Here is a 17,275-nt window from a genome sequence, read left to right on the forward strand (position 1 = left end):
GTACAGAATAGCCTTTGAAGGTGTAGCCCTCCTCTGCTCTTGACCCATGCCCCTCCCATAACCACCTTCTGGAATGAGGAATACTATCGTTTCTTTTATTCCACTAAAAAGAATGGGGAACAGTACATGCACATCACGTGGCTGTTCCCCTTCCTGCTGCTGCTGCTGCTTCCTTTTTGTTTTGTTTTGTTTTAGAGAGAGAGATTTTTTGCTGTAGGGCACATTTGCTCACTGGAGAACTAGAGAGACAGAAAGCAAGAACTCACCCCTCCCCAGGGGAGATGGTCACGCCATAGTCCCTTCTCCTCCATTCTCCTCTCGGGATCTTTGACACACATGCACAGGTGCCTGGTATGAGTTTAAGCTGCCAGGTCCGGGACTCAAACCATAGTCGATAATGTGAGAGTCCAGTGATGTAACCATTACACCATCTGCTGGTCCAGCCCCCTGCTGCTGCTGCTTTTATTTTTTTTTTTATTAAAAGAATTTTGGTATAGGACGCATGCACTCACCAGAAAGACACAGAGAAAGTGAGAAACCAGCCCCCCCCCCTCCCCCGCCCAGGGGGGATGACCACATCCCAATCCCTTCTCTTCCATTCTCCTCTTGGGATTTTGGGCATGCACGCACACATGCTCCCTGTGAGTTTTAAGCCACTGGGTCTGGGACTCGAACCACAGCTGACTACATGGAGGTCCAGCAACATAACCATTATGGCATCTGCTGCTCTCCCCCTCCCCGCTTCTAATTGAATCTTTCCTGACTGTTGACTTGTGGGTCAAAAGCTTTCTTTATCTCAGGGAGTAGGTGCCCAGTGAGGCAAGCTGAATGCAAAGTCTGTATCCCAATCCCTGGAACATGGGGGTGTATTATAGTCTGTTACAAGAGACTTTGCAAGTATGGTGAAGTGAAGGATTTTCAGATGGGACAGTTATCCTAGGCCTGGAGGGACCCAAGATTGGAAGGATTCTTTCTTTAAAAAAATAACTATTATCTAATTTTATTTATTATTATTAAACTTTTCACTTGACCAAAGAGAAAGAGAAAGAAAGTACAAAAGCAAGCCACCAAGTCTGGTCCCAGACCTGGCAACTGAAAACTCACGCCAGTAGCGTGTGCATGTTTTTATGCGTGTGCGCGTGCACCCAAGATTCTGCGAGGAGCATGGAGGAGAAATTGCAGCATGGTCATTACCCCCTGGGGGGGGTGACTTGACACTTTCTGACTCTCTGTCTCTCTCTGTCTCTCTGGGGAGCACACGTGCCCTACAGCAAAAATCTCTGTTTAACAAAAAAAAAAGAACTGAAATGTCTCCCACAAGGAAGTCACTCCTTCCTCTGTGAAGTATCCTCTGTACTTTTGATGTCAAGATTCGATTTGATTTGGATGGCTAATTACCTATGGCAGTTGCCCAGTCACACTGTTAAAGGCAGAGAACAGGGCAAGTGACCAAACAAAAGCAGTCCTTTTTCTTGTCCTCCACACTAGCGAAGCACTTGCTGTGTGGTGGTGAGTACCCCATGCTTGCGCCCTAATTCCAGCTCTACCGTGTAATGACTGTGACTTAGGGAGTCCACTAACACTGTGTGCCCTCACTTCCCCACCTGGAAAGTGGCGATAACACTATCTACCTTACCTAGTAGCGCGAAGAGCTGAAGCAGTGTTGTACAGGAAGGAATTTAGCCCGGTGCACCATGGCCTTTGTAAAACTTTTACTAAAAGAACAGTTATCACCATTTCAGTGAAAGAAAGAGAGAGCTCAGGGAAAATAATATGCAGTCCAATGGTGCCCAAGGAGCCCTGATAAATCTATGGGTCCCCAGACTTAACCTCTGGTCACTCGAAGTCCTATCCACCACTAAAATCCCCTCGTAGTCATTGCCCCGCTAATGGCGACATTCTAATGGGCACTGACTATTTTCCTGGTGAGTAGCTGGCATGGGTGAGAGGAGCTCCCACGCTGGTGTGGACATGGTATCAGATACACAGAGTTGGACGGGGTGGCAGAACCTGTCCAAAATGACATCTCAGACTGTCCCCTAAAGGAATAGGAATGCAAGAGGAAACAGGTGAGCATCTTGGGGTTCCCTTCAAGGACTGCTAGTGCCTACCTTGAACGGGAAGTTTCGACATGAGTCACCTTGGAGTCTAAGCTTCCCCAGGTTCCGTTGTGCCCCTGTACAATCCCTTTAGAAGAAACTGTGACCAAAGCCAAGGGCCTTTCAGGCTTAGCCTTTCGATGAGGGTGTTTCTTCGGACTTCTCCTTTATGTATGTGGCAGAAGCAATCTTGTGAGACTCCCTTGATAGGAACTTGAAAGGATCTGACTCTGAGATTCAGACTTTATTGGTTGCTTTGTTTATGAATGACTAGAAAGTGCTCTATTTTTATGATCACCCAACAGTTTAATTTTAGCCCTTGGCATGGTAGGGTGGGGGAGGGGCAAAGAGTGTATCTTCCTGATGTGTTGATATGTAGGGCAGAACATACGAAATGGCCAATGTTGAACCATTTTTTTGTCTTCAAAGGGGCAACTTCTGTCTGGTCAACTGAATTCTTGACAAAGGCATACATAATAAAGGAGATGAGCAGTTTGTGACAAGTTAAAAATGGTCGGTATTTCTTCACAGGTGTGTTAGGCATCTGGTAGCCGTGAGAAGCTCAAGGATATCCTGTAATTGAGAGCTTCCTCATCTTGTCTCTCCTTTCAGTGGATTTTGCCCATGCCTCTGACGTTCCGGCTATGGCAGGAAGCACAGGCGAAATGACCTTAATTATTAATGAGATTCTTAATTATTTTTAATCTTACCATTTCTGATTGGTTGGCATGGAGTTCTTTGCCTTCATCAGATTTTAGAATTTAAAACTCTTGTGAAAATCTAGTTGCTTGGTGTAAAATGCTCTGTGTACGACTTTGCAAAATCTTCCCAAATTGTCTATTAATGATCCCAATATAGCTAAGTACCTTATAATAAGGTATTTTGAGAGAGGATGACTCTATTCACATAATTTGTATTATAATAGAGTGTTGTGTTCTATTGGGTTGTCAGAAAAGTCATAACACGCTTGTGTGTAGAAAAATATAGAAAAATGCGCCATGACTTTTCCAAAGCCACCATTTTGTTTTATTTATTGTCAATCTCATGATACCTAATTCATAAATTAAACTTGATCGTAGGTGTATATGAATAATATGACCACACCCCATTGGGGGTGCTTTCTCTCTCTGCCTCTCTGGTTTGATTTGAGGCACCCACTGGGAACTTTGGAAAGTCTCCCCTGTGGATGAGGGGGACTCCAGTGATTACTAACAGAATTTGACATTGGAATGGAGACAGCAGTAATTTGGATTAGATTTACCACAGACGTTAACACTCTAGGGTGATCTACAGAGACCACAAATAACAGAGCAGCCAGCTTGGTCCCACCCTTCGTCAGAGTGGGCAAGCAAAGTCTTGCTGGAGTCTACATTCAGCATGAGAGCGTGCAAAGGTACCTTTGCTTCCTGCTTGTGGGTGCTGCCAGGACAGTCTCACACTTAAGTATACACTGGCCTTGGAATTGTAGGGTTGAAATCCATGGATTTACTATTGATGATGACCCAGAGGAGCAGGAGTCACCCATACCGACATGTCGGCGGAGCCACAGAGCCGAGGCACACGGGCTGGTATGAGGGAACTGGTCATCCAGCTAGTGAGGCTGGGTAATGACCTTCTGCTCCAGATTCTTTCTTTTTATTCTCTTTTTTAAAATTTTTTTAAATTTCATTTTCTTTTATACATTCAATCATATTATTTAGCTTACAAAGTAAATATTTCAACATGTGTACATTCTCTCTAGTCCAGTTGATAAAACAATAAAATTATCTTCAACAGATAATACCACATTTCTTTGTCCCATTAAGGCTTTGCCTCTCTATTTTTCTTCTAAATTATTTCACATCTTATTTCATTTTTTTAAACCATGAAATATTCTTCTTTTATTTTTTTAACATTTATTTATTTTTCTATCTGTTTGTTTGTTGTGATTTTTAAGCTGCTGAGTCCGAGACTCAAACCATGGTTGACCATGTGGGAATCCAATACTTTAATCACCACAGCACTTGCGGGCCCCACACCTTATTTCTTTATAAGCACTTGTTTTGTGGGTGAAATGACATAATCTAGTGGTCCTTCCAAAACAGAGGATTTACTGTACTCTAGGGACATCGGAACCCCAGAATATCAAGGATCTACTATCTGACTTTACTTGCATTAATGTTCTGCTGTCCCTTCAAGACTTTGTGGTGGCTTAGGGGTTTAAGCAGGTAAATATGGCAAAGATACAAAAAGACCAGGCGGCTGTTCCTCCTCTTCCTCTCCTCCTTTTCTTCTTGTTTCCTTGTCTTTCTCCTTTCTTCTTTCTCCTTTTCTTCTTCTTCCTTCCACCTCCTCCTTCTTCCTCCTTCTTCTCTCTCCTTCTTCTTCTTTCTTCTTTTTCTTGTTTTCTTCTTCACTGTCAGGGGGCTCATGTGCTTGCCAGAAAATGACTGAGAGACAGGGGAAGAAAAAGCCCTCCCCAATGGGGCACAGTCATACCATAATCTTTTCTCCATCTGGTCAGGACTTTGGGCATGCATCCAGGGCATGGTTTTCAAGTCACCAGAACTGGGACTCAAACTGTAGTCAGCCACGTGGGATCCACCACTCTTAACCACTTGGCTACAGGGCTGGCCTAAACCCAGACTTTCTTAAAAGAACATGGTGGGGCAAGCAAGTGGAATGGTGATTAAAGTGTTGGATTCCCACATGGCCGACTGCGGTTGAGTCCTGGACTGGGCAACTTGAAAATCATACCCAGTGCAGGTATGTGCATGCCCAAAATCCAGAGTGGAAAATGGAGAAGGAATTAAAATCTCTCTCTCTGTCTCTCTGGCAAGCATATGCACCCTATGGCAAACCTTAAAAAAGAAAAAAGAGCATGATGAGTCAGTAGCAGGACTTTGAGTAGGTGAGTTGATAGCATAACTTAGCCTTTAGGACTTGTGACTGTATGTATACAGAGGAATTATTTACATAATGTCAGCTCTTGCCCAGGGGGCCGTCAGTTCCTTAAGGGAAGGAGCAGTCTTGTCTGCCTATGCCTAGAGCAGGGTACAGAAGAGAAGGGATAGTTAATCACTAGTTGTCAGGGAATGACTGAGGCTACCAGGTTCCACCCTTGGTTAGTTTGTGGGTGAGATTCTCCAATAAGTAAGTGTCCACAGTCCTGGTTTTCTTCATCGGTTTAAGAGATAGTCACGTGTCTAGGGGACTGGAAGTGAGGGTTTTCTTGTTAAAGTTTTAGTCTGAGATTGTATCCTTCTTTGTGTGAAAAGCCAACCTTTTCTGTAAAGACTATTTGACTCTTGTTCTTCTTTTAGCTCTTATATATTTGATATACATATACATCGTGTAATGATTACCACCGTCAAATTAATTAGCGCATCTATCACCACCCGTGTTGTACCTTAGCTCCCCAGAACTTATTCACCTTAAAACTGAAAATGCAGGAGGATGGCAGCTAGCATGGTGATTGAGGTGCTGGACTCCCACATGGCCAACTGCGGTTTGAGTCCTGGACTGGTATCTTGCTTTCTCACTTTCCCTTTCTGTGTGTGTGTGTGTCTTTATCTGGTCAAATTAAAAAATAATAACAAATAAAACAAAATAAATTATTCTTTAAAAACCAAACAAACCTGAAAATGCATACCCTTTGACCAAGTCTTCCCATTTCCCCCACCGCCAACCCTGATGTCACTGTTGTACTCTGTTTCAAGGGGTCTGAAGTTCATTTTCAACCTCACATGTGAGTGAGACGAGGCAGTGTTTGTCTTCTTGTGGCTGGCTTATGTCACTTAGAAAAGTGCCCCCAGGTTCATGTTGTTGCAAAGGGCAGGATTTCCTGCTTTTTCATGGCTGAGTAATACTCCGCTGCAGGTGTTTGGGTGTGCGGGGTACATGTGCACACGTGTGACACATTTTCTTTATTCATGCATCGCTAGCCACTTGGACTGTTTCCCCATCTTGACTGTTCTGACTAGTGCTACGATAAACACGAGGGTGCAAATACATCTTTGAGATACTGGTTTCCTTTCCTCTGGCTCTATACCCAGAAGTGGGGCTGCTAAATCATACGGTAGCCAGTATGACTAATTAAATATTAAATAAATATAAATAAAAGATGAATAGTCCATAACGGACTATTTGAAATGAATTCTAGTGACAAAACTCTATTTGTCCTCTTTCCATTTATAGAGAGGATGTACTCATATAATTTGAACAAGTTTCAAATGTCTCACAAGTCCAAAATGATCTTTTACTTTCAGGAAATGTCAGTGTTGTCTAAAATTCTGCCATTATGAAATTGAATGATGAAAGAGCCTTTTAAAACCCTGACTATGTAAATTTCCAGATCGTTGTCGTATGTCCACCCGTCAGCGCTCTCGGTAACACTGTGAGCTAGGTATCAGCCACATTCCTGTTGCAGATGGTGAAGCTGAGGTTTGAAGCAGTTAATCATTTTCTCAGGTCTTGCGGGTAGTCTGTCGGGATGCCAGGATCTAGGTGTGTGTGAGGGGGTTGTCTGAAGTCCAGATTCTTTCAACAGGTATCATCACCTGATAACGGTGGGCCAGAGGTAATGTGGGAAGCTCATGGCGGTTCCTTCCAGTTTATCAGCAAGGGGTCACTAGGACACAGGCATGACATCAGGTGATGGAGGGTGCCCCTGTCCAGGGCCAGCGAGGCTTGAGGGGAAAGCCCTGGAAGAGGAACTGGAAGGCATTCTCTGTTTTGCCAGGACATCACTTTGGAATGTCATGGATTCGGAACTATCGCCCAGTGATACTCATATCAAAAATTACCACGCAGAACCCAAACTACCCGTTTGGGGCACTTAGTAACACCATACGTATCCGTCTTCTTGTGTGATGACAGCCACCACCCTGTGCTGTGGCAGCAGGGCACCCGTTTCACAGTCAGGTCAGGTCGTGTCCTCTAATTCTCGCTCCTTAGTCCTAATCACTCCCCTTTTGGGTTTCTGTTCAGCTCCTAACCTGCAGGCCTCAACTTGGAATGATCCCTTGTGGAAAGGCTAGAAAGTGAGGGAGCGTTAGGAGCGTTTCTCTGAGACTGTAGCAGGAGAATTGATAGACAGAATGGGACTGGGACGCCGACTGAGTCCACACCAAGGCACCCACTGGGCCTTCTGTATTTTTGGTTATAGTGTACACACACACACACCCGGAGAATGGCCACACCCCAAACCCCTCTACTCACGCTCCTCTTGGGCACTCATACACATGCTCCCAGCATGTTTTTCAAGCTTCTGAGTCTGGGATTCAAACCATGAAGATGGCCATATGGGGTCCAGCTGCCTTAACCACCATGCCATCTGCTGACCCTAAGGCCTTTCTGACCATACCGAGTGCCAGTGGAGGTTCCGCTCCTGTGGCTACCATCACTAAAAGGCAACGGAACTCAACAAAGAGTTTGTTATGGAAGCCTTGCGGGTAAGGACTGACCTCTGGAACTTTGGTCATCTGGGAAAGTCATGACTCATTGTTGCATAGAGAAACATCATAACGTCCCAACAACCTAATACATCTCCCTTTCCAGGGGTCTCTCTTGGTTTCAAGGGGAAAACTGGGAACACAACAGGCAATTAAATATTCTAGGCATGTGGAAACAACGTGGAAAAAGATAGTTACTGGAGGAATTTGAGATTCTTATTTTCTGTTTTTTTCTCTTTTAGAGAGAATTTTCTATATCCATATGGACTTCCCCATTTGCTGTAACAGCAGAGAGACTCCTATAAAGCTTTTTTAAAAAGGAATTCTTGACAACATCTTGGAAAGCTGAAGTTATAAATATGATAAGTGGTAGAGCAGATAACGTTGCCAGGAAGGAGCCGGGCAAGGCATCAGAATAGGAAGAGAACAGACTCACTCCACATCCAGCCCGACTCTACATTCTTGAGCCTTCCTCTTTCCAAACCACCACAGAGCTCAAGCTGGCTTGCTGAAAGCTTCGATGCTTGACTGGCCAAAGCTGGCGAAGAGGCATGGAGACCCTTGGACTACTGGCCGAAGCAGGCTTCATGCCTCAGCCAAGCTGGCAGCAGCCCATGTGGTCTGTGAAGGGCAGGCCCTGATGCTCCCAGATATTTACCTACCTGGGAGGATAATTGGAAGCACCACCATACCTTTCGCTCATTTCTGGAGTCCCTTTTTAAAATGAAAACTATGGTACCAAGGCCCCTCAAGCTCTGCCCTGTGCAGCTGTGCATCGTTAAGATGTACCATGGGCCACGAGCTACATATGTGATCTTACGATGATGCTAGGCCCCAACGCTGATAAAGGGAATTCAAATAAATAAATAAGTAAAGACCTAGAAAACTCATGCATCAGGTCATGACCCCAGGGAGGGAGAGGGTAAAGAAAAGAATCTGGAGAAATGCCCAGACACTGGTGAGACAGACCTTTGGGAGGGCATTTCCCCAAAGTAACATTGTACTTTTTGGTTTGGTTTCATGGTTAGATTTCTTCTCTTCTTTTTCCTGTTTCTTATTTTTGGAAAGAATTGGAAGGTCATGGCGACCTCTCAGATAGGAAATACACATTCCTAGTGCATGTGACCACAGACCCTTCCTCTTCCCAGCATCCAGTGCGAAAGTCCCTGGAGCCCCACCATGAGCCCACTGTTTGAGCACCCCCAACACAAAATAGTCCCTCCCTAGCTTTCAGGCCGGAAGGGCTTGGGCTGGCTTGTCATGGTAACAAGAGGAAAGCACGTTTCCCAAGAAATAGGATTCCCTGTGTCTCTTTTCCCCACGTGAACTTCCTTCCTGTGGCTGATGTGGCCCTGAGTGGCCGGCATCGGCCCTGCTGCAGCGTGAGCTTCATTGATCTTCTCCCTTGCCCAGTGGGCTCCAGACTTGACTTTCTTTGGGTCCCCATCATTCCTCCAACAAACAAATATTTTGAATGCCTTCTAGCTGCTGCGCCCTATTCTAGGCTTGGGGCTACGCAAGTGAATGAGGGAGACAAAAAGCCCCATCTGTGGAAACCGCGTGTGGTCTCTTCCTGAAGAAATTCTCGCTGTCCCCGTCCGAGCTGGATAGGTCTCCGCACTCTCTATTCTGACACAGTAACCGTGGCGGCTGTGGTCATGTATTTTTTGTGCATTATTTACTTAATGCTTGTTCCCTTCATTCAACTGTGGGTTCTACAAGGTCAGGGATATGTCTGTTACTCACCACTGTGTACCCAACACCAGCACATTGCCCGGGACCCGGTAAGTAGGTGCCCAGTAAATACGGGTGAAGCAGTAAACTAGGATTGGATGGTCATGATGTTTCTAATGGCAAGTAGCCGTGACTAGGTGTGAGGATAATGCGCCTTCTGGAAAGAAGTTGTTCGAGTGGATATATGAGTCGCGTGAAAAAGCCACGGTGCTTTTAAGGTCGCCAGAGCTCGCAGGTCCCCGCGTAACCGTGTCTGGAGTTTGGGTCTTGCATTGCTTAGACTTCAGGCATTTCATGGTTTTACACAAAGGTGATGACCATGCCTGATTGTAAACAACTTTGGCCTCTTCTCCCGGATCTCCGAGGGGCCTGCTGAGAAACTGTGAACTCATGAAAACTAGCGCCCCGTTTACGTGGCATGCCCAGAACACCGTCCTCCTCTAGGCTGCGGTAGTGGCCGTAGACATGGTCTTCATTTGCATTCCTCGTTTCCGTGCGCTTTGCACTCAGCTGCGCTGGTATTCAGAGAAAATGCTGCCATGACAACTGCCACAACAGATGGTATTTGATCCGTCTCTAAGCTACCACGGGGATATACAGCAGTGCTCCGAGGTTTGCATATTTTACATTATCAGGAGACTCCGGGCAGCCTGAATCATGATTGAAATGTGAAGTTTTCCATTTGCTTCCTAGCTCTCCGTTCTCTTTCCAGTTGTTTAGCATTTGTTTTGCTTCTCCTTCTCTATGGCCATCCTGGACGGGCACGTACTTCTGGCTTTGGGAGATAAACGGTGCCACATCCACAGCCCTGGAACGTGAGAGTCAAAAGTTCAGACTACTGAGAAACTGTTCGGCTTTGGGAAGGAGGGCCTGGCTGTGACTCTGGGAGAGGCTTCACTGCAGCCTCTCTCGTGGATGTTCGTGGTCTGTATAAGCTAGAGGCCACATTTGGCCTCTTACAGAGAGAATTCTGGAAAAGTGCATCCTGGTCTTGGTCAGCCCCTTAGCTCTGCCCTCCCCCCGCCCCTTACCAGCACCATTATGCTCCTCGTGTCTCCAAGTCACACAGTGGCTCCTCTTCTGGGCTCGCTACCCTCATCCCAGCTAATTCTGCAAAACTCCAGCATTTTGGGCCAGCGGCAGTGGTGTGGCCTTGTCATGGCACCCTGCGACTGATGTTGGCCCGACGAGAAAGTCCTCCACTTTGCTTTCCAGGGGCTGCCTGTGCCCACGACCCAGGTTGCTGAGGCCAAGGTTGCATCATGGTGTGGGTAGGGTACCCTGGTGGGGGAGCTCCCGCTAAGAAAGAAAGAAATTCTTATAAAACAAAACTCCAGCAACTTGAACTCAGAGGTCTTGGACCCGTTTCTATGGCAACAGCTACAACAACTTCCTCACCCAGTCCCCTTCAGCAGCACTGGAATGTCAGGCTTCCTACAGATTTTTCCAGCTAATTTTGGAAAGCCGTTTATGTTGGCCTCTATGTGTTAATGAACAACTTCGGGCATATTTACATACTTTGCTGGTTAGGAGGCTTTTTACTGCTCTGCTTCCCAACTTTGGCAGGCTCCTCATCTCACACTGAGTGTCTGGATCCCACATGAGCACGGGCCTTCATTAGACACGGGCCAAAGACATCCTTGTGCTGCCCCGAGTCCCGGGTGCTGCTCTCCGGGCAGTTTCCCTCTCGGGATGTGGTGAACGTTTGCAGTTCCAGCAGGACGTGAGGATGGATTGTTTACCTGTACAGTGTTTGGAAGAAAACCGTAAGGTGCATTTTAATCACAAGAGGGCCTGGATCAAAGAAACAGTCCCCCCCTGTGATCTCATTCCAAATGAAGCAGGAGGTGGGAGCCCACATCTGACCCCATTCTGCTTCCCGGCTTCACACTCCTCCTGGGGTGCAGATGAAAAGAGCGTGGGTCTTGGCCGCCTTGTCAGGAGTGATTTTTTAACCTTAATGGAACATTATTAAAGAGTGGATTTGAGACTGCAGGAATGTTTTTTGAACTCCTGTGAACAGAGAATTCATAGTGGAGAGTAATATTCAGGGCTTTTGATGGGTTTATGAATGATCTTTTAAATGATGACCAAGTTCTTATTTTTAGTCTCACGTTTTCTGAGAGTTTAGCCCAGCTATCTGAATACTGCTCCCTGGATTTTACCTCCAGTTTAGAAGAAAACATTCTTGGTGCCCCTGGGCCTTCTCTGTTCACCTAGTGAAGGGAGAGCCTGATGCTTCCCTTGCAAGTAAGCTCCGATTCTCCCTCAGATGGATAAGAATTGGATGCGTGGGAACCAGCAGTTAGCATAATGGCTATGTCGCTGGACTCCCACATATCCGACCGCGGTTCACATCCCGGACCCAGTGGCTTAAACTCACGCCGGGCGCATGTGCGTGCATGCCCAAGATCCCGAGAGGAGAATGGAGGAGAAAGGATTGCAGCATGACCATCACCCCTGGGAGGTGATTTCTCGCTTTCTGTCTCTATGTCTCTCTCTGTCTGTCTGGTGAGCGCACAGGGAGGAGGACCTCCTCAGTTCTAGCCCCTGGTTTGCTATGGATCTGTGTATTCTTTGTCAAAAATCTGACCTCCTTATCCCACTTTTCCCATCACATAACTTCCACTTCTGAAAACCCACACCATGTAGTGGAATCAAGGGCAGTGCCTGGCACAGGGCAGACACCATTACACTGATGGACGAACACGTAGCGGGATCATAGAACTCAGGGCTTCCCACCTCGGTTCTGTTAACATTTTCGATCAGTCCATCCTCTGGTGGAGGGCTGTCCCGTGCACTAAAGGCCTCTCCAGGCTAGGGAGAGTCTATGATGTGGGTGCAGGTATCTCTTAGCTTAATTTCAAGCATTTGGAGGATGTGAAGACTGGGAGTAAGGGAGGAAAATGCCAACCAGCGGGAGAGCAGACATGAACTTGAGGAAGATGGCCCTGGAGCTGGCCCTGCTCACATTAGAGCTCTTAGAATGTAGTGACTTATGGGGCCAGCAGGTGGAGTGGGAGGGAGGAAAATGCCAACCAGTGGGAGAGCAGACTTGAACTTGAGGAAGATGGCCCTGAAGCTGGCCCTGCTCACATTAGAGCTCTTAGAAAAGGGAGGAAAATGCCAACCAGCGGGAGAGCAGACATGAACTTGAGGAAGATGGCCCTGGAGCTGGCCCTGCTCACATTAGAGCTCTTAGAATGTAGTGACTTATGGGGCCAGCAGGTGGAGTGGTGGTTAAGGTGTTGGACTCTCACATGGCTGACCACAGTTCAAGTTATAGAGCTGGTGACTTGCTTTCTCATTCTATCTCTCTCTCTGCTGAGCACATGTGCTCTATAGAAAAACTTAAAAAAATTTTTTAAACAGAAATCTTTCTAGGCCTGATGACGCAAATGTATTTAAAGAAAAAAAAAATGTAGCATCCTCCTGCGTCTGTGGCGGGAAGTTGCTCGGGGATAGGGAGGAAGAGTGGTCCCGTGTAGATTGTGTAAGACAGCATGTATTAATTCAAAATAAACTCCGTGGGGAGATGTTGGTTTGAGTTTGCAAGAACGCTGGGAGATCCTGGGATATCATGTGGAGTGGAGGAATTGTGGAGGGCAGAGGGTCCCCACTGTGAGGTTGTGTGACGTGCAAAGAATCTGGTGCCGGGGCAAAAGCACTTTCTCTCACTATGGTCATCATCAACATTAATCAACTCAACAGTTTTCTTTATATCGAAAAATAACTAGCCCTGATAACTGAAGCCAGGTCAGCCCTTTGAGAGTCACCTAATTGTCCTTTTGTGAGGGCAGACATTGGCTTGCCCCGGACACCGTCATCAGCCTTGCAAACCTGGGAGGCCTGCCAGGCTCTTGCTGTTGGGCCCCTCCTCGCCATAGAGAGCAGAGAACAGAGGTTCTCAGGAGGTCGTGGTCCTACCTGGGTCTGTCATACCTGCCATCCTGAGAACCGTGTGAGTAAACACTGCCCAGATACCTGCTGAAACGTCCACTCAGCCTTTGAACCGTGGGCTGCTGCCTTTTTCCCAGCTGCTGGTGGGTGGGTGGGGCCACTGCCCTCATCCCACCTCCATTCTTCGGGCAGCTGCTCAAGTTTTCAGGACCGCGCTGGTGACAGTTATCAAGATGAGCGCTCCAATTCCACCCTGGTTATTTTTGGAGTCGGTGAGCAATCCAGGGCCTCGACTTCTGGCACGGCACGCTTGGGATATTGAGTAACCTTTTCCTGAGCACGTACATACAAGGGAGGGTCCGAGCCTGCGTCCATCCGTCCACCGATTTCACAGCGCTCCTAATAAGAGATGGTTCTGAGAGGCCGAACGTTTACTGAGTGTTTCTGAGTTGTCTTGTTTTTCCCCCCTAGATTGAAAACATAGACGCCTGTTTGAATTTCCTGGCAGCTAAGGGGATAAACATCCAGGGCCTGTCTGCAGAAGGTGAGTCAGAATCAGCCACGAGCCGCCTTTCCACCACAAGGGATGCCCACCTGCTGTTCATTGATGCCATTCATTCAGGGAAGATGAGGGATGCTGGTGGGTTCTGGTTTTGTTTTCCTTCGTGCAACTCAGTGCTTGCCTCAGCTCAAAGGTGCCTACTTGATGATGACCTGAAGAACCACTCCAGGAATGCAGAGTCCATCCTGCCAGTCTTGGTGCCGGACACTGAGGTGCAGTGGAGAGGGAGCTGACCCCTCTGGGGAGGGCTTGGCTAGCGGTGCTCATTCCATTCACCTGGCCAATGATTCGGGTCACTATGGAGGCCGGCCTTGTCTGTGGACCCAAATCCCCCACAGACCATACGTCAGTTGTGCAGCTGCTAGAAGATGCTTCACCTTGGCCTCTTTCTTCTATTGGAGGTAGCAATACTGGCCCAGCTTCACGGCCTAGTGGATCTTGCATAGCTGACCACTTGGTACAAGTTCCAAACCCAGTAGGTTGAGAAACCGACTAGATGAATGAATGCACATGCCTAAAATCCCAAAAGGAGACATGGAGGAGAAGGGATTGTGGCGTGAACATTTCACATGGGGGTGCTTTCTACTCTCTCTGTCCTCTGTCCAGCACGTGCGCCCTCCAGCACTCACACACAAAAATGCATGTGATTTATTGATGCAGTGCTCCATTTTACACTCTGATTAGCTTTTAATTAACTTAAATTTGGTGGCTAATTACCGCATTAGCGTTTGCTAGTGGTTTGCTGTTCCATTAGGGATCGGTCTGGAGATGGCTGGTCTGATTTCTCAGCCTCCTCGGGCAACTTCTCAGCCTGGAAACTTTCACTCCCTCTCCTGTTTGTAAATACGAGCAGCTGCCAACTCCAAAGCTGCCATTGGCCCCGGCATCCTCCCAAACTCATTAGGCTGCACCTGCCTCCAGTTTTCCCAGAACAGGTAAAGCCGTTTGGGCTTCAGATTAGCCCACCCTTTCCTAGCGCGTTGCTGTTTGAAAAGATGCATGTTAGTATGAACTGCAGCGGTCAGGGGCAGGCAGAGGGGAGCAGCTGGGAAGAAAACAGCCAAGTGGGGCAGGTAAGTTTGCAAACGTGGCAGGTTCCTCCATGGGCCTGTTGCTCTGCTGTGTAAAGAAAGCTTAGTTTTCCTGGCCGCGTTTCTGAGCTGTAGTCTCTTCCGGTGTTGGGGGTGGGTGGTGCAGGCGGCCACCGTTGGTGTGTCTTGGGCGTGTCGTGCCTGAGTGGGAATGCTGGAATTCCCCAGGTGGGAGCTCTGCTGCGCTGGGCCTGTACGCGGTCAGCATGACCACACTGCTACCAGGGCCTCAGAAGCAACTGCCTGTGGTCAGGCCTGATCCCAGTCCTGAGAACAGGATCCTTGAGGAGTCCCCTGCCCTGGACGGGCATGAGGTCAGGGTGACATGTGGTGTACACATCGCTGGGGCGTGGCCCCAGGAGACACATTCCCATTCAGAGGAACTTGTTTCCTGCTGGTAGAAAGTGTTTGGGCTGGCCGCTAGGTGGCAGGACATGTTCCTCCTGGTTCCTGGGAGTGATTAGACTTGTGATCAGACCTGTGTGCCCCCAACAGCACACCAGCAAGGTTGTTTATAGAATTGTGCTCAATAGCAGGGCCTCTGGGGTATACAGACTCTGCAGGCCTGCTTCATCTCACCTGGCTCGTAGGTTACCTCTGGCCACCCAGCCAGGACCCCCTCTCCCACACCTCCCTACACCCCTTCTTCTGCCTCTTTGTTCTGTCCATCTGCCCCATCCTTTCTGTAACCTAAGGCATGAAGTCTTCGTTGAATGACTAATAAAGTATCAGCTATGCTTTGAAAGATTTTATCTGTATAGACTCCAGTTCTTCCCACCAAAGCTGGAGTTTATAACAGCCTCAGTCGGCAGATGTAGAAACTTCTGCGTAAAGAGATTGAGTGAGAGGCCAGTAGGTGGAGTAGTGGTTACAACACTAGACTCTCACATGACTGACAGCAGTTCAAGTCCTGAAACGGGGGATTGAAAATCATGCTGGATGCATGTGTGTTTGTGCCCAAAATCCCAGGAGGAGAATGGAGGAGAAGGAACTGTAGTCTGGTCAGACTCCCTGGGGGGTGATTTCTCACTTTCCCTATCTCTGTCTCTTTCTGGCAAGCACATGCATCTATGACAAAAATCTAAAACAAAAAAGAAAAAAGAAAAGAAAGAAACAAAGAGGTCGAGTGATACCCCAAGGCATATAGCTAGAGAGTGGCAGAGTCAGGATTTGAACTGAGGTATGTGAGATTTCTGAGCTGATGTTCCCGGCGGCATCTGGCACAGTGGATGGAGAAGACCTAGGCATGCCATGTAGAGGTGAGAGAAATCGGATGTCGAGCTCTCGGTTACTGGGGACGTTGTTTCAGAAGATGTAGGGGGTGTTGTGTGGCCTGTGTAGGCGTGTCATACAGAGAGACACTGTGCTGTGTGTCCTGTTTGATGTCAGGGTGACCCTGTGAGTCCCTGAGCACTGAAGAGCACACTGGAACTGTGTGTTACAGTACCAGTTCATTGAAGTGTAACTATGAAGTGTTGTTATTATTTTAAAATAATTACTTAATTTTTTAAATCTTCGTTATTAATTTATTTTGGGTCGTCAGGAAAGTCATGTGTTTTTCTAGACACCAATTCATCATGACTTTTTTGACGACCCAGTAATTTGTTACAGGGTATACGTGCTCACTAGAGAGAAGCAGAGAGATGGAAACTGAGAAATCGAGCTGCCAGGTCCGGTATTCAAACTGCGGTGGTCCATGTGGGAGCCCAGCGCTGTAACCACCACGCATGCCACCTGCTGGCCCCATGAGGTGTTTTTATGGCATTTTAATAACTGCCCCCAACTGTGCTGTTGAGCCCCCATCTTTACTGTGGGGTTGAGACTCTTAATGGTGTCTTTGCCAGAATCCATAACTCCATAACATGTTTGGATATTAGAAAAGTATTATGCTCATATTTTTAACTCAGTCGTGTTCATGTTTTTTTAAGTTCATCTATTTCATGAGGGAGAGGGGAGGGGGACGTAGAAAGATAAGCACCCTCAACAGGGTCATGAGACCACAGTCACCTCCTCCTCCGCCTCCAGCCCTGCCAGCCAGGATCACGGCATGTGTGTCCACATCCAGCAGGCACAGGCTGACCCGGAACTGAACCTTCACCTTCCAGTCTTACTGTGGCTTCCGGCACTGCTGAGTACTGCACCATGGCAGCCAGGCCGGTCTTGTTCGTTTTTCAACTATCTCAAACTGGACTCAAAGCTCTCCTCCTCCTGCCCCACTCTCTGCAAATGACTTTAGAAGCTTGAGGGGGAAGGGCCACAGTGGCTTAATGCGCTTTCCTTCTCCATCCACCGTTCCTGTGCCTGAGTCCCAAGATTGGGGCCATGTAGAGGAGGCTCTGCTCTGGGGCTGAAAGTGGCTGTCCTCCTCCGGGGTGGCCATGACTTCCCGGGGTTGGGTGAGGGTGGTCCTGACATGCCCTGTGAGCTGAGGACTCACTACTGTGCTGCTCCGGAGTG

At 47.6% G+C, this 17,275-nt stretch overlaps 1 protein-coding gene across 1 annotated transcript in view; it reads left to right on the forward strand.

The window, feature by feature from the left end:
* The window catches only part of NAV2 (neuron navigator 2), a 295,960-nt gene that overhangs the window by 20,876 nt on the left and 257,809 nt on the right, over positions 1–17,275 (forward strand). The window contains exon 3 of the mRNA XM_006146897.3: positions 13,637–13,709. Within this exon, the coding sequence (XP_006146959.1) occupies positions 13,637–13,709 (73 nt within the window). The remainder of the gene's footprint in view (positions 1–13,636; positions 13,710–17,275) is intronic.

The sequence above is a fragment of the Tupaia chinensis genome, unplaced genomic scaffold (genome assembly GCF_000334495.1).
Source record: "Tupaia chinensis unplaced genomic scaffold, TupChi_1.0 Scaffold000196_1, whole genome shotgun sequence".
Lineage (NCBI taxonomy): Eukaryota > Metazoa > Chordata > Mammalia > Scandentia > Tupaiidae > Tupaia > Tupaia belangeri.